Source organism: Entelurus aequoreus, linkage group LG09, assembly GCF_033978785.1.
Source record: "Entelurus aequoreus isolate RoL-2023_Sb linkage group LG09, RoL_Eaeq_v1.1, whole genome shotgun sequence".
Taxonomy (NCBI): Eukaryota; Metazoa; Chordata; class Actinopteri; order Syngnathiformes; family Syngnathidae; genus Entelurus; species Entelurus aequoreus.
The window spans coordinates 67549735-67571644 of NC_084739.1; the positions used below are offsets into that span (position 1 = coordinate 67549735).

The window sequence follows — 21910 nt, forward strand, 5'->3', positions numbered from 1 at the left end:
TTAAAGAAAAGGGTATTAGAATGTCTTAGAATTCAAACTAACGGCACGTCACAGCTGATGTAACCAGTGTGAATAATCACGAAGGACTGGATCAGTTATAACTCTCACATTAAAGTTGACATATTTCATCATTGGAGGAGTTTGCATCCAAATTTTGGCAGCAATATAAAACAAAATACTCTCCTTTGATGACTTTTAAGCATTTAACCCCCACCGCTTCATTTTTATGGGTTCTGGACTGTCTCACAGACCAGAGGTCACTTGCTCACTTTGAAGTGGGATTAACAAGAACGAGGTGATTGGCCTGCTGGTCTTGGAAAGATGACTCAAGAGGTTTCTATTTGTGTTGTGGAATATTGGTTGGAAAATGGTCAAATGAACGTCAGAACCCGACGTTGATTAAACGTCGTCAAAAAGCATGTTGTTTCAACGTTATGTTTGAGTTGTAGAATATTGGTTGGGAAATGAACAAAATTTAAATGGTCAGATCAACGTCAGAACCCAACATTGATTAAACGTTACCAAAAAGCATGTTGTTTCAACGATATGTTTGTGTTGTAGAATATTGGTTGGGAAAATGACCACATTTCAATGGTCAAATCAACATCAAGGCCCGACATTGAATAAACGTCAAAAAGCATGTTGTTTCAATGTTGTATTTGTGTTGTAGAATATTGGTTGGGAAATTACCAAAATGTCAATGGTCAAATCAACGTCAGAACCCAACATTGATTAAACGTCGTCAGAAAGTATGTTGTTTCAACGATATGTTTGTGTTGTAGAATATTGGTTGGGAAATGACCAAATTTCAATGTCAAATCAACATCAGAACCCAACATTGATTAAACGTCGTCAAAAAGTATGTTGTTTTAACGTTGTATTTGTGTTGTAGAATATTGGTTAGGAAATTACCAAAATTTAAATGGTCAAATCAACGTCAGAACCCAACATTGATTAAACGTTGTAAAAAAGCATGTTGTTTCAACGTTATGTTCGGGTTGTAGAATATTGGTTGGGAAATGAACAAAATTCAATGGTCAAATCAACGTCAGAACCCAACATTGATTAAACGTTGTCAAAAAGCATGTTGTTTTAACGTTGTATTTGTGTTGTAGAATATTGGTTAGGAAATGACCACATTTCAATGGTCAAATCAACGTCAGAACCCAACATTGATTAAACATCTTCAAAAAGCATGTTGTTTCAACATTATGTTTGAGTTTAGAATATTGGTTGGGAAATGACCAAATTTCAATGGTCAAATCAACATCACAACCCAACAGTGATTAAACGTAGTCAAAAAGCATGTTGTTTCAACGTTGTATTTGTGTTGTAGAATATTGGTTGGGAAATGACCACATTTCAATGGTCGAATCAACGTCAGAACCCAACAGTGATTAAACGTTGTCAAAAAGCATGTTGTTTCAACGTTGTATTTGTGTTGTAGAATATTGGTTGGGAAATGACCACATTTTAATGGTCGAATCAACGTCAGAACCCAACAGTGATTAAACGTTGTCAAAAAGAATGTTGTTTCAACGTTGTATTTGTGTTGTAGAATAATGGTTGGGAAATGACCACATTTCAATGTCAAATCAACGTCAGAACCCAACATTGATTAAACGTAGTCAAAAAGCATGTTGTTTCAACGTTATATTTGAGTTGTAGAATATTGGTTGGGAAATGACCACATTTCAATGGTCAAATCAACGTCAAGGCCCGACATTGATTAAACGTTCTCAAAAAGCATGTTGTTTTAATGTTGTATTTGTGTTGTAGAATATTGGTTGGGAAATGACCAAAATTTAAATGGTCAGATCAACGTCAGAACCCAACATTGATTAAACGTCGTCAAAAAGCATGTTGTTTCAACGTTATGTTCAAGTTGTAGAATATTGGTTGGGAAATGACCAAACTTCAATGGTCAAATCAACGTCAGAACCCAACATTGATTAAACGTCGTCAAAAAGCATGTTGTTTCAACGTTGTATTTGTGTTGTGGAATAATGGTTGGAAAATGACCACATTTCAATGGTCAAATCAACGTCAGAACCCGACATTGATTAAACGTCGTCAAAAAGCATGTTGTTTCAACGTTGTATTTGTGTTGTAGAATATCGGTTTGGAAATTACTTAAAATTCAATGGTCCAATCAAGGTCACAACCCAACATTGATTAAACGTCGTCAAAAGCATGTTGTTTCAACGTTATGTTTGAGTTGCTCAACGTCAGGACCTAATTCAGCAAGTTGTCAACGTTGTTTGAATGTCATGTGCCTGCTGGGTGTAGACCAAGAAGCAGTCCCTCCTTGAGAGGGTTCAGGACATCTCAACATCAACATTCACGGTCTGAAGTGTCTTGAACTGGTGCCTGTGAACTCCTCGGAGTGATGCTTACATAAGCACAAATGGAAGGGTATGGATGCCACTTTAAACAAACATGATCTAGCACCCATTCAGGACTTTGAACTGGGCGTGACAAATGATGACAGCGTGAGCCTCGTCTGCGGCGGGGCTTGAACTTTGCCACCTTTTCATGACACCGCCGATCCCAATTGCATTTGTTGTGGGATCAGATGTCCCCTGCCTGGATGCCATATCTCATGTGGTTTAGGGTGGTGGAGGGGCATGCAGGCACACACATACTGTAGACCAGGGGTCACCAACGTGGTGCCCGCGGGCACCAGGTAGCCCGTAAGGACCAGATGAGTAGCCCGCTGGCCTGGTCTAAAAATAGCTCAAATAGCAGCACTTACCAGTTATTTATTTACTAGCAAGCTGGTCTCGCTTTGCCCAACATTTTTAATTCTAAGAGAGACAAAACTCAAATAGAATTTGAAAATCCAAGAAAATATTTGAAAGACTTGGTCTTCACTTGTTTAAATAAATTCATTAATTGTTTTACTTTGCTTCTTATAACTTTCAGAAAGACAATTTTAGAGAAAAAATACAACCTTAGGATTTTTAAACACATATACCTTTTTACCTTTTAAATTCCTTCCTCTTCTTTCCTGACAATTTAAATCAATGTTCAAGTAAACGTATTTTTTTATTGTAAAGAATAATAAATACATTTTAATTTAATTCTTCATTTTAGCTTCTGTTTTTTCGACGAAGAATATTTGTGAAATATTTCTTCAAACTTATTATGATTAAAATTCAAAAAAATTATTCTGGCAAATCTAGAAAATCTGTAGAATCAAATTTGAATCTTACTTCAAAGTCTTTTGAATTTCTTTTTTAAAAATTTGTTCTGGAAAATCTAGAAGAAATAATGATTTGTCTTTGTTAGAAATATAGCTTGGTCCAATTTGTTTTATATTCTAACAAAGTGCAGATTGGATTTTAACCTATTCAAAACATGTCATCAAAATTCTAAAATTAATCTTAATCATGAAAAATGACTAATGATGTTCCATAAATTATTTTTTTTATTTTTTCAAAAAGATTCGAATTAGCTAGTTTTTCTCTTCTTTTTTTCGGTTGAATTTTGAATTTTAAAGAGTCGAAATTGAAGATAAACTATGTTTCAAAATTGAATTGTCATTTTTTTTTCGCGTTTTCTCCTCTTTTAAACCGTTCAATTAAGTGTAAATATCATTAATTATTAATAATAACAGAGTTAAAGGTAAATTGAGCAAATTGGCTATTTCTAGCAATTTATTTAAGTGTGTATCAAACTGGTAGCCCTTCGCATTAATCAGTACCCAAGAAGTAGCTCTTGGTTTCAAAAAGGTTGGTGACCCCTGATGTAGACAATCCACTAAATCAGTGATGTTTACTCACTCAGTTGGAGGGTTGAGGTCCTCTGACTTGGTCTCGAAGAATTTCAGAACCTCTTCGCTTTGGGAAATGTGGGTGGGAAGCTTCATCAGGGCCTGTGGGAGGGAGGCTTCTGTTTGACGCGTGTTCTCAACAAAAGCTTACGTCTATTCTTTAAAAAGAAGGGCTTTGGTTAGAGGAGTGGTGAGTGAAATGCTAGATGAGTTGGGAGTTGGTTCACGGTGAGTCAGATGAGATGGCTAGGTGGAGATGTGGAGGGGGAAGGAAGCGGCTTTCCGAACCGTGAATAAAGCCCAGAGGGGCGATGTGGAATAACAATCGTCTGTCTCAAGCAGCTGCCGGACACATAAACACTTCTAGAAACCACCTTTAAAAGGATTCAAGGATGGTTGGACTGTTATGGTCCGCTTGCATTTTACAGTCAAGACTTGGAGATGGTGACTACTTTTGAACAACTTCAAATGGGCCTCAAGATATACAAAAGCCAAAAGCAGTGAAGTTGTCACGTTGCGTAAATAGTCAATAAAAAGAGAATACAACAAATCCTTTTCAACTTATATTCAATTGAATAGACTGCAAAGACAAGATATTTCATGTTCACATTTGCAAATAATCATGAACTTAGGATTTAATGGCAGCAACACATTGCAAAAAAGGCATTTTTACCAGTGTGTTACATGGCCTTTCCTTTTAACAACACTCAGTAAAGGTTTGGGAACTGATGAGACACATTTTTGAAGTGGAAATCTTTCCCATTCTTGCTTGATGTACAGCTTAAGTTGTTCAACAGTCTCCCTTCTCATATTTTAGCCTGCACACATTTTCAATGTCTGGACTACAGGCAGGCCAGTCTAGTACCCGCACTCTTTTACTACGAAGCCACGCTGTTGTAACACGTGGCTTGGCATCGTCTTGCTGAAATAAGCAGGGGCGTCCATGATGACGTCGCTTGGATGGCAATATATGTTGCTCCAAAAGCTGTATGTACCTTTCAGCATTAATGGTGCCTTCACAGCAGGCCTGGCCCTAACCAATCTGGCGCCCTAGGCAAGATTTTAGGTGGCGCCCCCCCCACATCGGCAGTGAAGTGTATATACTCACAAGAAACCGAATAGCTTTGTCTTTGGCCTTTTTTTTTACTTAAAGAAAGCAAATTAACCTATTATATGAGAATGTTATGTTATGATTATCTTTAACCGAATCACAGCAGTGCTCAAATTAAAAAACAGCATTCCCTCTCATGTGATATTGCTTAATTAACATTAATGATGTGCACTTTAACAACTAGGCTTACAACTATACCTAATATATAAAGGGGTGGAAAAGTGACTATTACCTGCAGGGCAAACATTAGCTAACCAGAAGGCAATAACAATGTAAACAAAAAACACCTGCTTAAAAGATCTAATACAAATGTCCCTGAGGAATGTAAGGTGGGAGTACTGTAATTACCTAACGTTACATTATTATTTTCCATAACAATTTAGCCCCCTCCACAATATTAACCCGACGTTAAAACAGAACTAGCTATTTATTGATTAGCAATTGCCGAATCATGTAACATTAGCTTAATGCTAAAAAGCCAGGTTACTATCACATTCTGTAACAGACAAATAATTTCATGTAGGCTAACGTTACCTACCTGCTACCTCTGTCTTTTTCTCGTTTCTCCTCCTCTTATTTTCTCTTTTTTCTTCCCTGGGCACCTGACAGTTTTGGCCGTTTTGACATCTTGTGTTGATTTTTTGATGTGGTAGGAGTCAAGATACGGGAAGGGAGGGGGCGCACCGTGCGGGGGGATGGGGGGGGGGCGTAATGTTGTAACAAATATTATTTTTATTAAATAGGCTTTACTTTGCATTTTAATTACCGTGGGATTATTTTTTTGTATTTAGAAATAATAGTACCAACTTTTTTTCTTCTCCAACATTTGTGGCACTGGCGTGGCGCCCCCTGATGGACGGCGCCCTTAGCATTTGCCTATACGGCCTATGCCACGGGCCGGCCCTGCTTCACAGATGTGTAAGTTACCCATGTCTTGGCCACTAATACACCCCCATACCATCACACATGCTGCCTTTTACACTTTCACCCTAGAACAGTCCGGATGGTCTTTGGTCCGGAGGACACGACACGACGTCCACAGTTTCCAAAAACAATTTGAAACGTGGACTCGTCAGACCACAGAACACTTTTCCACTTTGCATCATTCTGGGTGTTGTTGATAAATGTCTTTGGCTCTGCATAGTAGAGTTTTAACTTGCACTTACAGATGTAGCGACCAACTGTAGTTACTGACAGTGGTTTTCTGAAGTGTCCCTGAGCCCATGTGGTGAAATCCTTTACACACTGATGTCGCTTTTTGATGCAGTACCGCCTGAGGGATCGAAGGTCACGGGCATTCAATGTTGGTTTTCGGCCTTGCGGCTTACGTGCAGTGATTTCTCCAGATTCTCTGAACCTTTTGATGATATTACGGAGCGTAGATGGTGAAATCCCTAAAGAAATGTTGTTCTTCAACAATTTGCTCAGGCATTGGTTGACAAAGTGGCGACCCTCGCCCCCGTCCTTGTTTGTGAACGACTGAGCACTTCATGGAAGCTGCTTTTATACCCAACCATGGCACCCACCTGTTCCCAATTAGCCTGTTCACCTGTGGGATGTTCCAAATAAGTCTTTGATGAGCGTTCCTCAACGATCTCAGTCTTTTTTGCCACCTGTGCCAGCTTTTTTGAAACATGTCGCAGGCATCAGATTCCAAATGAGCTAATATTTGCAAGAAATAAAGTTTCTCAGTGTGAACATGAAATATCTTGTCTTTGCAGTCTATTCAATTGAATATAAGTTGAAAAGGATTTGTTGTATTCTCTTTTTATTGACCATTTACACAACGTGACAACTTCACTGCTTTTGGCTTTGGTATGTTTTTTTTATGATTTTTGATACCTGGCGCCATCTTGGAAGTATGCCGACCTCTAATATTAGCATGCTGATGTTAGCATGCTAACATTTTAGGCTAGCCCTTTAGCTCCTTTTGTACAGTTACACCTAAAACTCACAGATCGCAGGCCTATCAGAATGTTTCTATTCCATTTCTATGTTCTAGTTGTACATATACACCAACTCTGCACTCATACAACCTAACAGATGTCATATATCATAGATGGGAATGTGACGAGAGGACGCAATGGTTGCAACACAAGCATAGCGTTGTGGCTTGTGCAGCCCTTTGAGACACCTGTGATTAAGGGCTATATAAATAAACTTTGATTGATTGATTGATTGATTGATTGATAGCTATGTGAGCTATAGAAGTGGTCCCCAACTTTTTTTGCAGCACGGACCGGTTTAATGTAGGCATTATTTTCAGGCACCGGCTTTCCACTTGTGCCAGATAAATACAGCAAAAATAAGTGCATGGAAAATACAACTCACTATAACTAGAGATGTCCGATAATGGCTTTTTTGCCGATATTGTCCAACTCTTGATTACAGATTCCGATATCAAGCGATACCGATATATACAGTGGTGGAATGAACACATTATGATGCCTAATTTTGTTGTGATGCCCCGCTGGATGCATTAAACAATGTAACAAGGTTTTCCAAAGTAAATCAACTCAAAGTATGGAAAAAAAAATGCCAACATGGCACTGCCATATTTATTATTGAAGTTTTAACATGCCTCAAAACAGCAGCTTGGAATTTGGGACATGCTCTCCCTAAAGGAGCATGACGAGGTAGAGGTGGGCGGGGTTGAGATGGGGGGGTAGGGGTAGCGGGGGGGGGGGGGTATATTGTAGCGTCCCGGAAGAGTTAGTGCTGCAAGGGGTTCTGGGTATTTGTTGTGTTGTGTTACGGTGCGGATGTTCTCCCGAAATGTGTTTGTCGTTCTTGTTTGGTGTGGGTTCACAGTGTGGCGCGTATTTGTAACAGTGTTAAACTTGTTTATACGGCCACCCTCAGTGTGACCTGTATGGCTGTTGACCAAGTATGCCTTGCATTCACTTGCTTGTGTGAAAAGCCGTAGATATTATGTGACTGGGCCGGCACGCAAAGGCAGTGCCTTTAATGTTAATTGGCGCTCTGTATACAGCAGCGTTTTAAAAAGTCATACATTTTAATTTTTTAAACCGATAATTTCCGATATTACATTTTAAAGCATTTATCGGCTGATAATATCGGACATCTCTAACTATAACGTTGACTTAGTGGGAGCCCCGGGCGTGTTTCTTTGCAATGAGATGCAGATGGAAATCAGCCTTTGGCTACAATATGTCACATTTATATATTAAATGTTCATTAATGTGCATTGTATCGTGTCACAAATTTATAACAAATACAACAAATGGCAACTTCCTATGAGGAGTTGTATTATACATCTATAAACAAGCTTATTGGTGTGTCAAGTGGGACAGGCCAAAGTTAAAGGCCTACTGAAAGCCACTACTAGCGACCACGCAGTCTGATAGTTTATATATCAATGATGAAATCTTAACATTGCAACACATGCCAATACGGCGGGGTTAACTTATAAAGTGACATTTTAAATTTCCCGGCAAACTTCCGGCTGAAAACATTTCGATATGATGACGTTTGCGCGTGACGTCAACGGTTGAAGCGGAAGTATCGGTACCCCATTGAATCCAATACAAAAAAGCTCTGTTTTCATCTCAAACTTCCACAGTATTCTGGACATAGTGTTGGTGAATCTTTTGCAATTTGTTTAATGAACAATGGAGACTGCAAAGAAGAAAGTTGTAGGTGGGATCGGTGTATTAGCGGCAGGCTGCAGCAACACAACCAGGAGGACTTTGAGATGGATAGCAGACGCGCTAGCCGCCGACCTCACCTTGACTTCCTCCGTCTCCGGGCCGCCGACCGCATCGGTGATCGGGTGAAGTCCTTCGTCGTACCGTCGATCGCTGGAACGCAGGTGAGCACGGGCGTTGATGAGCAGATGAGAGCTGGCGTAGGTGCAGAGCTAATGTTTTTAGCATAGCTCTGTCGAGGTTCCGTAGCTAAGTTAGCTTCAATGGCGTCGTTAGCAACAGCATTGCTAAGCTTCGCCAAGCTGGAAGGCATTAACCGTGTAGTTACATGTCCAGGGTTTGGTAGTATTGTTGATCTTCTGTCTATCCTTCCAGTCAGGGGTTGATTTGTTTTGTTTCTATATGCATTTAAGGGCCTACTGAAATGATTTGTTTTAATTTAAACGGGAATAGCAGATCCATTCTATGTGTCATACTTGATCATTTCGCGATATTGCCATATTTTTGCTGAAAGGATTTAGTAGAGAAAATCGACGATAAAGTTTGCAACTTTTGCTCGCTGATAAAAAAAAAAGCCTTGCCTGTACCGGAAGTAGCGTGACGTCACAGGAGCTAGTATTCCTCACAATTCCCCGTTGTTTACAATGGAGCGAGAGAGATTCGGACCGAGAAAGTGACGATTACCCCGTTAATTTGAGCGAGGATGAAAGAGTCGTAGATGAGGAACGTTACAGTGAAGGACTTGAGAGGCAGTGATGGACGTATCTTTTTTCGCTCTGACCGTAACTTAGGTACAAGCTGGCTCATTGGATTCCACACTCTCCTTTTTCTATTGTGGATCACGGATTTGTATTTTAAACCACCTGGGATACTATATCCTCTTGAAAATGAGAGTCGAGAACGCGAAATGGACATTCAGTGCCTTTTATCTCCACGACAATACATCGGCGAAATGCTTTAGCTACGAGCTAACGTGATAGCATCGTGCTTTAACTGCATATAGAAACAAAAGAAATAAACCCCTGACTGGAAGGATAGATAGAAAATCAACAATACTATTAAACCGTGGACATGCAAATACACGGTTAATGCTTTCCAGGCTGGCGAAGGTTAACAATGCTGTGCTAACGACGCCATTGAAGCTAACTTAGCAACCGGACCACACAGAGCTATGCTAAAAACATTAGCTCTCCACCTACGCCAGCCAGCCCTCATTTGCTCATCAACACCCGTGCTCACCTGCGTTCCAGCGATCGGCAGAAGGACGGAGGACTTCACCCGATGCGTTTGGCGGCCCGGAGACGTAGGAAGTCAAGGTGAGGTCGGCGGCTAGCGCGGCTAGCGCTCCAACAAAGTCCTCCTGGTTGTGTTGCTGTAGTCCGCTGCTAATACACCGATCACACCTACAACTGTCTTCTTTGCAGCCTTCATTGTTCATTAAACAAATTGCAAAAGATGTCCAGAATACTGTGGAATTATGAAATGAAAACAGAGCTTTTTGTATAGGATTCTACGGGGTACCATAACTTCCGTTATACTGACTTCGTCACGCGCATACGTCATCATACCGCGACGTTTCAGCCGGATATTTCCCGGGAAATTTTAAATGTCACTTTATAAGTTAACCCGGCCGTATTGGCATGTGTTGCAATGTTAAGATTTCATCATTGATATATAAACTATCAGACTGCGTGGTCGGTAGTAGTGGCTTTCAGTAGGCCTTTAAGCACAATGCTATCACGTTAGCTCAGTAGCTAAAGAGCTTCGCCGATGTATTGTCGTGGAGATAAAAGTCACTGTGAATGTCCATTTCGCGTTCTCGACTCTCATTTTCAAGAGGATATAGTATCCGAGGTGGTTTAAAATACAAATCCGTGATCCACAATAGAAAAAGGAGAAAGTGTGGAATCCAATGAACCCTTGTACCTAAGTTACGGTGAGAGCGAAAAAAGATACGTCCTGCACTGTCCTCTAGTCCTTCACTCTCCCGTTCCTCATCCACGAATCTTTCATCCTTGCTCAAATTAATGGGGTAATCGTCGCTTTCTCAATGGGGAAATGTGAGGAGTCCTTCCTCCGGTGACGTCACGCTACTTCCGGTACAGGCAAGGCTTCTTTTTTTTTTTATCAGCAACCAAAAGTTGCGAACTTTATCGTCGTTGTTCTCTACTAAATCCTTTCAGCAAAAATATGGCAATATCGCGAAATGATCAAGTATGACACATAGAATGGATCTGCTATCCCCGTTTAAATAAAAAAAAAGTCATTTCAGTAGGCCTTTAAATTGTTCAATTCAATTATTTAATGTTTCTCTGCGGCCCGGTAGAAAATGCGTAACGGACCGGTACCGGGTTGGGGACCACTGAGCTTGAGTGCTAAATTTACACTTTAATCATGCTCAGCTTGCATATCCGCCAAAGAAAAAAAAAAGTGAACAGACAGTTCCAAGGCCAGTAGCGGACTATTAAAAGGTTAGCTTTATTTTAAGACGTGTAGCAAAGCCTGTTATATAATTATTAATGTTTCCATTCTTTCATTTAGTTAGTTAATCGTGTCACTGAGGTTTTTTTTCTTCATGACGTCAAGAAAACGTGCAACTTCCAAAGTGAGCTTTTGTAAAGAAGAAGAAAATAGATTTTTTTTTTCCCTCACATTTGGTTCTCAGAAAAAAAGCATTTGTGACAAACTTTACTGTAAGAACATCATTAAAAGGTCAGTGGTGAAATGATGACAACACCTGCCCAACACTTCCTGTCTGACCTAACCATGCAGGTAACTACGTTCTTATTCCTCTCTGCCTTCAAGCAGACTTCCTTGCTTTCCTTCAAAGGCTGCCTATTTACACTGGCCCACAGGAAATGAGCAGTGCACATAGAGCGCTCGTTTCCTGTTCAGCCTGAGACGGGAAGATAAATGCCCGACCTAAAAATGCCGTAGCGCTGCGAATAAAAGCCCTCGGAGAGATAACTTGTCCCTCTGTCATCCAGCGTCGGTCATTTTGTGACCCTGAACGTTACATTTTATCGCGTTACCAGACAATAAATGAGTGTTTATGGACGAGTGTGACAATTTGTGTGACCTTGGTCTTACTTTGCAGTAGTTGTCCAAGTGCTTGAGTCTTCTGACAGCTACGTCTCTGATGTGACTTCGGCGAAACAAGACTTTACCTGGTAGGAAACACAACACGGTCAGTGCGCTTGAATGCAACACATCAATAGTCATGTCATTCAGACATGAATGTCAAAACTTGTCTTAAATGCAGGGCCGGCCCGTGGCATAGGCCGTATAGGCAAATGCTAAGGGCGCCGTCCACCAGGGGGCGCCACGCCAGTGCCACAAATGTTGGAGAAAAAAAAAAAAGAAAAAAAATTTGGTACTATTATTTCTAAATACAAAGAATAATCCCACGTTAATTAAAATGCAAAGTAAAGCCTATTTAATAGAAATAATATTTGTTACAACATTACGCCCATCCCCCCGCACGGTGCGCCCCCTCCCTTCCCGTATCATGACTCTTACCACATCAAAAAATCAACACAAGATGTCATAAAAAGGCCAAAACTGTCAGGTGCCCAGGGAAGAAAAAAGAGAAAAGAAGAGGAGGAGAAACGAGAAAAAGACAGAGGTAGCAGGTAGGTAACGTTAGCCTACATGAAATAATTTGTCTGTTACAGAATGTGATAGTAACCTGGCTTTTTAGCATTAAGCTAATGTTACATGATTCGGCAATTGCTAATCAATAAATAGCTAGTTCTGTTTTAACGTCGGGTTAATATTGTGGAGGGGGCTAAATTGTTATGGGAAATAATAATGTAACATTAGGTAATTACAGTACTCCCACCTTACATTCCTCAGGGACATTTATGTATTAGATCTTTTAAGCAGGTGTTTTTTGTTTACACTGTTATTGCCTTCTGGTTAGCTAATGTTTGCCCTGTTTTTTAATTTGAGCACTGCTGTGATTTGGTTAAAGATAATCATAACATAACATTCTCATATAATATGTTAATTTGCTTTCTTTAATTAAAAAAAAAAAAGGTCAAAGACAAAGCTATTCGGTTTCTTGTGAGTATATACACTTCACTGCTGATGTGGGGGGGGCGCCACCTAAAATCTTGCCTAGGGCGCCAGATTGGTTAGGGCCAGGCCTGCTTAAATGCCACAATCCACAGTTGCTGTGGCAACGACTTTAAGCTCCAGGTGTTTTTACATGTAAAATGTCTACATACTGTCGGTTTAACGCAGCGTGACCATAAACGCGGTTTAACCTGACATGTATACCCGGTATATGTACATCATTTATCCATTTTTTTAACCTAATTTTGTATATACATGCTACAGGTTATATATCTTTTATTATTGAATGTATCAAATGTGATGAATATTTAATGGTCCACAATGGAAACAAGCCTTTTGGCTTTTTGTGCCATCCATTTGCCTTTTTAAAGCATTACATGGATTCAATTCTTTAAGATGTCAATAAACTTCTCAATCAATCAATCAATCAATCAGGGGTCGGCAACCCAAAAACATTAAGGAGCCATATTGGACCAAAAATTCAAAAAACTAATCTGTCTGGAGCCGCAAAAAAACAAAAGTCTTATATAAGTGTTATAATGAAGTCAACATGATGTAAGTGTCTATATTAGCTATAATAGCCTACTATCAAAATTACTTTAAAGTCTTATAATGAAGACAACACATGATGTAAGTGTCTATATTAGCTTTAATAGTCTACTATCAAAAATGACTTTAAAAGTCTTATATAAGTGTTATAACGAAGACAACACATGATGTAAGTGTCTATATTAGTTATATTAGCCTACTATCAAAATGACTTTAAAAGTCTTATACAAGTGTTATAATGAAGACAACACATGATGTAAGTGTCTATATTAGCTATATTAGCCTACTATCAAAATGACTTTAAAAGTGTTATATAAGTGTTATAATGAAGACAACACATGATGCAAGTGTCTATATTAGCTATATTAGCCTACTATCAAAATTACTTTAAAAGTCTTATATAAGTGTTATAATGAAGGCAACACATGATGTAAGTGTCTATATTAGCTATATTAGCCTACTATCAAAATGACTTTAAGTGTTATATAAGTGTTATAATGAAGACAACACATGATGTAAGTGTCTATATTAGCTATATTAGCCTACTATCAAAATGACTTTAAAAGTGTTATATAAGTGTTATAATGAAGACAACACATGATGCAAGTGTCTATATTAGCTATATTAGCCTACTATCAAAATGACTTTAAAAGTCTTATATAAGTGTTATAATGAAGGCAACACATGATGTAAGTGTCTATATTAGCCTACTATCAAAATGACTGTAAAAGTCTTATATAAGTGTTATAATGAAGGCAACACATGATGCAAGTGTCTATATTAGCTATATTAGCCTACTATCAAAATGACTGTAAAAGTCTTATATAAGTGTTATAATGAAGACAACACATGATGTAAGTGTCTATATTAGTTATATTAGCCTACTATCAAAATGGCTATGTGTCGCAGGCTGACACAAATCTTCGTTGACAGAAATGTTGAAATGTAATATTTCTTCTACACATTTTTACAACATTAGAAAACATTAATAAATCAGAGGCTATTCAGAAGGTGAGATAACTCCTGGAAATGGCCAAAGGTATAGATGTGTGTGTCCAAGTTAATAGATTAATTACAATCTTTGCAGGCTAGGTAATGTTTGCTGTGGTCTGGAACAACATGGCACACAAACAACTCTCAGAAATGCAGCCAATATTACATACAGATAATGTGTCATGAGACATGCAAATGTAAATTATACACAAAGAGGATAAAAGTAAAGGATATTAAATGAGCTCAAATATAGCTACAAAAGAGGCATAATGATGCAATATGTACATACAGCTAGCCTAAATAGGATGTTAGCATGGATTAGCTTGCAGTCATGCAGTGACCAAATATGCCTGATTAGCACTCCAACAAGTCAATAACAGCAACAAAGCTCACCTTTGTGCCTTCACGCACAGTATTAAACGTTTGGTGGACAAAATGAGACAAAGGAGTGGAAGATTTCACATGTAAACAAACTGTTGCGTCACAGTCCACACCATGGCGAGTTCAAGAATCGACGAAATGAGTAGGACAAAACGATGTTCACCAAATAGTGCCATTGGTGAAGCATACATTCGCGCACAGCATAAAACGTTTGGTGGACAAAATGAGACAAAGGAGTGGAAGATTTTACATGTAAACAAACTGTTGCGTCACAGTCCACACCATGGCGAGTTCAAGAACCGGCAAAATTAGTAGGACAAAACGATGTTGACCAAATAGTGTCATCGGTGAAGCATACATTCGTGCACAGCATAAAACGTTTGGTGGACAAAATGAGACAAAGAAGGAGTGGAAGATTTCACCTGTAAACAAACTGTTGCGTCACAGTCCACACCATGGTGAGTTCAAGAACCGGCAAAATTAGTAAGACAAAACGATGTTGACCATTAGTGTCATCGGTGAAGCATACATTTGCGCACAGTATAAAACGTTTGGTGGACAAAATGAGACAAAGAAGGAGGGGAAGACGTCACATGTAAACAAACTGTTGCATCACAGTCCACACCATGGTGAGTTCAAGAACCTGCAAAATTAGTAGGACAAAACGATGTTCGCCAAATAGTGTCATCTGTGAAGCATACATTCGCGCACAGTATAAAACGTTTGGTGGACAAAATGAGACAAAGAAGGAGTGGAAGATTTTACATGTAAACAAACTGTTGCGTCACAGTCCGCACCATGGTGAGTTCAAGAACCGACAAAATGAGTAGGACAAAACGATGTTGACCAAATAGTATCATCGGTGAAGCATACATTCGCGCACAGTATAAAACGTTTGGTGGACAAAATGAGACAAAGAAGGAGTGGAAGATGTCACATGTAAACAAACTGTTGCGTCCCAGTCCACACCGTGGTGAGTTCAAGAACCGGCAAAATTAGTAAGACAAAACGATGTTGACCATTAGTGTCATCGGTGAAGCATACATTTGCGCACAGTATAAAACGTTTGGTGGACAAAATGAGACAAAGGAGTGGAAGATTTTACATGTAAACAAACTGTTGCGTCACAGTGCACGCCATGGTGAATTCAAGAACCGCCAAAATGAGTAGGACAAAACGATGTTCGCCAAATAGTGTCATCGGTGAAGCATACATTCGCGCACAGTTTAAAACGTTTGGTGGACAAAATGAGACAAAGAAGGAGTGGAAGACGTCACATGCAAACAAACTGTTGCATCACAGTGCACACCACGGTGAGTTCAAGAACCGCCAAAATGAGTAGGACAAAACGATGTTCGCCAAATAGTGTCATCGGCGAAGCATACATTCGCGCAGTTTAAAACATTTGGTGGACAAAATGAGACAAAGGAGTGGAAGATTTTACATGTAAACAAACTGTTGCGTCACAGTACACACCATGGCGAGTTCAAGAACCGCCAAAATGAGTAGGACAAAACGATGTTGACCAAATACTCATCAGTGAAGCGTACACACACACACACATATTAAACAGTGCACTTTCTAACAATTGTTTGTGTCATGTTTGTCCTCAAACTAAAAACATACTAAAAGAAAAAACTTATTTTCTACCCATCTTTTTCCATTTTCAATCCTTTTTTAAAAAAGCTCCAGGGAGCCACTAGGGCGGCACTAAAGAGCCCCGGGTTGCTGACCCCCGGTTTAACGGGTTAGTAGTGTTCATGGGAGTTAGGTCAAACCAATGGAGAGTGAGATGAAAATAGCACCAGCCAGACATTAGCGGTCCATTTTGTCAGCACAAAAGACCTCTTCACTACTTCCTTCTGCGAATACGTTGATCCGATTAGACACATTTCTCCCAGCTAAGTCCAGGTCTGCATGGCAAAGTCACCATGCTTTGGTTGAGTGGGAGGGAGAGTCGTAAACACGACAATGCAACATGGCTTCTTGCCATGCAGTGAGTTGGAAGAATTGTTCAAACAACAATACAACACCACTTGCACAATAATGTGTCAGAGTCATAAAATCATTCTTCTTTTTATTTGTACCAAGGGGGCTTCCATAGAGGCTCCTGGGCCAAGATGATGTCATTAGGGGACCACAAAAAATTTAATTATTGTCTTTATTTGAACAAAAAATCTTAGAGTACATGAAACATATGTTTATTATTGTAATTTAGTCCTTAAATAAAATAGTGAACATACTAGACAACTTGTCTTTTAGTAGTAAGTAAACAAACAACAACTCCTAATTAGTCTGCAGACTTACGCAGTAACATATTGTGTCATTTATACACCTATTATTTTGTCTACTTTATGAGGGACAAACTGTAAAAAATTATTATTAATCTACTTACTCATTTACTGTTAATGTCTGCTTATTTTCTGTTTTAACATGTTCTATCTACACTTCTGTTCAAATGTAATAATCACTTATTCTTCTCTTCTTTGATACTTGACATTACTTTTGGATGATACCACACATTTAGGTATCGATGCGATACCAAGTAGTTACAGGATCATACATTGGTCATATTCAAAGTCCTCATGTGTCCAGGGACGTATTTACTGACTTTATAAACATAATATGATTTTTTATTTATTTAAAAAATATCGATGTAATCATAGTAGTATCGACTAAATTTGCTCTTTTACTTGGTATCATTACAGTGGATGTCAGGTGTAGATCCACCCATTGCGTTTGTTTACATTGTGACGGTGGTGAGCTATTGTATCCTCCTCAATGTGTAGTGAAGCATGCTTAGCTATTCCTCGTCCTGCAGTGATAATGCTACTTGTAAGAAACTTACTTTATTTGTCGCCATGGAGACCAGGATTAGTGATTTAGAAGTAGCTAAAACACTGCCGACTGGGGATGGATGTCGTAAAGCAGCTCTTCCTGAGGGTGTTTCAGTGTTATAACTCCATTTGTCTTTACTTTTTACACCAAAATGCGTCCATTCTCCCTTTTCTGTCCACACACTGTGTCTGCTTGTAAGTACTCTGTGTGTGTGCGCTGCCGAACATGCTCCTCTGCTCGTAAAACCAGCAATATCATGACGTGACGACGACGTGCAGTCATGCCCGTTAAAAAAATTAAATGGGGAACCGGTACTTTTTCAAACAGAGTATAGTACCGCTTTTGATTCATTAGTACCATACTAGTACCGGTATACCGTACAACCCTAGGACACACCCTTAATTTCACATCGGACATCCAGTTCAGTTCGAATCTTGGTTTTAACTGACATTTTTGCAGTAAATAGTTAAAAAATAGCAGCCATATAAAATACTTTTAAGATATTAACATTTAACAATGAATAAACTTTCTTTGGGAGGCCCTGCTATAGTCCATAAAACATTTAGTTTTCTCCTACTCAAGATGATTCATCACCTGGCAAGAAAGGAATAATCCTCTTTTTGGGGTCCTTCTGTCCTCCTTCAATGGGGAACTTGTCCAGTATCCGCATCTGGGGGTGGAAAAAACGATTTATTAATATGATTATTAGGAGAAAGAAGTATCAATGTTCATGTCAAATACATTTGACTTACGACACACAAGGTTATTTATGCCACACACACTTTAACATGGAAAATGAAAAGTCATCAGATAAAAGAGCAGAGGCCAACTCACACCTACGACTGTGGCATTCTTGTATATTTCATTACACAAAGTCAGGTTTTTATACCTGTAATAATATAGTTTTAATATTTAGAACAATTATAATTATTAATTACTTCATTTGTTATTATTATTAACTTTATTTTTATTTTTTTGTATTTGTTTCTTTTCTTACATCACTGCATATCAATAATATTTTTACAAAAATAGTTTTCTATTTATTATTTACTTGAACATTATTATTATTAGGGATGTCCGATAATATCGGCCTGCCGATATTATCGGCCGATAAATGCGTTAAAATGTTATATCGGAAATTATCGGTATCGTTTTTTTTTATTATCGGTATCGGGTTTTTTTTGTTTTGTTTTTTGTTTTTTGTTTTTAATTAAATCAACATAAAAAAACACAAGATACACTTACAATTAATGCACCAACCCAAAAAACCTCCCTCCTCATTCACACAAAAGGGTTGTTTCTTTCTGTTATTAATATTCTGCTTCCTACATTATATATCAATATATATCAATACAGTCTGCAAGGGATACAGTCCGTAAGCACACATGATTGTGCGTGCTGCTGCTCCACTAATAGTACTAACCTTTAACAGTTAATGTTACTCATTTTCATTCATTACTAGTTTCTATGTACCTGTTTTTATATTGTTGTACTTTCTTTTTTATTCAAGAAAATGTTTTTAATGTTTTAGAAGTGTTTTAGCTACTATAAATGACTAATCCTCGCCTCCACGGCGACAAATAAAGCAAGTTTTTTACAGGTAGCATTATCACTGGAGGACGAGGAATAGCTAAACATGCTTCACTACACACCGTAGGAGGATACAATAGCTCACCGCAAAACAAAAGGTAGCTCGCCTAAATGTAAGCAAATGCCATGGGTGGATCTACACCTGACATCCACTGTAATGATACCAAGTACAAGAGTGTATCTAGTCGATACTATTATGATTACATCGATATTTTTTATCGTCACAAAATCTTTTTTCCTTTTTTTTAAATTCATATTATGTTTATAAACTCAGTAAATACGTCCCTGGACACATGAGGACTTTGAATATGACCAATGTATGATCCTGTAACTACTTGGTATCACATCCATACCTAAATGTGTGGTATCATCCAAAACTAATGTCAAGTATCAAAGATATTATCGGCCGATAAATGTGTTAAAATGTAATATCGGAAATTATCGGTATCGGTTTTTTTTATTATCGGTATGGGTTTTTTTTTTTTTTTTTTTAATTAAATCAACATAAAAAACACAAGATACACTTACAATTAATGCACCAACCCAAAAAACCTCCCTCCTCATTCACACAAAAGGGTTGTTTCTTTCTGTTATTAATATTCTGCTTCCTACATTATATATCAATATATATCAATACAGTCTGCAAGGGATACAGTCCGTAAGCACACATGATTATGCTAACCTTTAACAGTTAATGTTACTCATTTTCATTCATTACTAGTTTCTATGTAACTGTTTTTATATTGTTTTACTTTCTTTTTTATTCAAGAAAATGTTTTTCATTTATTTATCTTATTTTATAAAAAAAATTTAAAAGTACCTTATCTTCACCATACCTGGTTGTCCAAATTAGACATAATAATGTGTTAATTCCACGACTGTATATATCGGTTGATATCGGTATCGGTTGATATCGGTATCGGTAATTAAAGAGTTGGACAATATCGGATTATCGGATATCGGCAAAAAGCCATTATCGGACATCCCTAATTACTATTATCTACTTTATCAAAATGTGTTATCGTAATAACTTAATAAATGATGTTTTGCTTTCTATATTGTTACACACCTCTGTTCTTGTTCTCCTCCCTATTAGAACATCGTATTATATCTCACTGATTTATCCAGACTTGACTTTAACTCATAAACGTTTCTTCCTTTTGAAATAAATCCTTGCGATATCGTACTTCTGCATTTGCCTCGTTCCAGATGTGCTTTGTTAAGCGGGAAAGCCTTTGAGGGTCAACTTTGAGGAGGACAGTAAAAAGTTTGGACTTTCTGAGGTGGTTTTTTTTTTGGTTTCTCCTCCGTTATTGCATCTGCCGCCTTGACAGAATCTCCGCATGTTTCTCACGCCGTGACTTTTTCCTCCCCTGCGCTGGAAATGTGGGAGGCTGAGAGAAGTGGTTTCCTTTGAAGAGAGCAGCCATTGTCATTGTGCTTCAAGTGCGGAGTGAAATGCTGACTCGTGGAACCGCACTTGCCTAAATGAGCAGAAACTCCATTCAAACACGTAACTTGGTGTTTTTTCTTCAACCACACGTGTTTTCCTCGGGATACTAGAGCTGTGAAATATGTCAAGTAGCTTTGTTTGTTTATCTGTGTGGAACCTCATAAGCTTTATATAAATACTGACCTTTAAGTACAGTTTAAGAACAACATTTCTCAACAAGGAATTTAGGGATTTCACCATCTACGCTCCGTAATATCATCAAAAGGTTTAGACAATCTGGAGAAATCACTGCACGTAAGCAAAGTCGAAAACCAATGCCCTGGACCTTCAATCCCTCGGGTGGTACTGCATCAAAAAGTGACATCCGTGTGTAAAGGATATCACCACATGGGCTCAGGAACACTTCAGAAAACCACTGTCAGTAACTACAGTCGGTCGCTACATCTGTAAGTGCAAGTTAAAACTCTACTGTGCAAAGCCAAAGCCATTTATCAACAACACCCAGAAACGCCGCCGGCTTCGCTGGGACCGAGCTCATCTAAGATGGACTGATGCAAAGTGGAAAAGTGTTCTGTGGTCTGACTAGAGCAGGGGTCACCAACGCGGTGCCCGCGGGCACCAGGTAGCCCGTAAGGACCAGATGAGTAGCCCGCCGGCCTGTTCTAAAAATAGCTCAAATAGCAGCACTTACCAGTGAGCTGTCTCTATTTTTTAAATTGTATTTATTAAATAGCAAGCTGGTCTCGCTTTGCCCGACATTTTTAATTCTAAGAGAGACAAAAATCAAATAGAATTTGAAAATCCAAGAAAATATTTTAAAGACTTGGTCTTCACTTGTTTAAATAAATTCATTAATTTTTTTACTTTGCTTCTTATAACTTTCATAAAGACAATTTTAGAGAAAAAATACAACCTTAAAAATGATTTTAGGATTTTTAAACACATATACTTTTTTACCTTTTAAATTCCTTCCTCTTCTTTCCTGACAATTTTAATTAATGTTCAAGTAATTTTTTTTTTTTTTTATTGTAAAGAATAATAAATACATTTTAATTTAATTCTTCATTTTAGCTTCTGTTTTTTCAACGAAGAATATTTGTGAAATATTTCTTCAAACTTATTATGATTAAAATTCAAAAAAATTATTCTGGCAAATCTAGAAAATCTGTAGAATCAAATTTAAATCTTATTTCAAAGTCTTTTGAATTGATTTTAAAATGTTTGTTCTGGAAAATCTAGAAGAAATAATGATTTGTCTTTGTTAGAAATATAGCTTGGTCCAATTTGTTATATATTCTAACAAAGTGTAGATTGGATTTTAACCTATTTAAAACATGTCATCAAAATTCTAAAATTAATCTTAATCAGGAAAAATGACTAATGATGTTCCATAAATTCTTTTTTTAAGTTTTTGTCTTCTTTTTTTCAGTTGAATTTTGAATTTTAAAGAGTCGAAATTGAAGATAAACTATGTT

The 21910-nt window shown here is 38.0% G+C and overlaps 1 protein-coding gene across 2 annotated transcripts in view; it reads right to left on the bottom strand.

Moving 5' to 3' along the window:
* Window positions 1–21910, bottom strand: part of LOC133657640 (SH3 and PX domain-containing protein 2A-like) — a 180114-nt gene that overhangs the window by 130024 nt on the left and 28180 nt on the right. For both annotated transcript variants that reach the window (XM_062059206.1, XM_062059205.1), the window contains exons 3-5: window positions 17987–18062; window positions 11645–11721; window positions 3786–3877 (exon numbers count right to left, since the gene is read on the bottom strand). In XM_062059206.1, the coding sequence (XP_061915190.1) occupies window positions 3786–3877; window positions 11645–11721; window positions 17987–18062 (245 nt within the window). The remainder of the gene's footprint in view (window positions 1–3785; window positions 3878–11644; window positions 11722–17986; window positions 18063–21910) is intronic.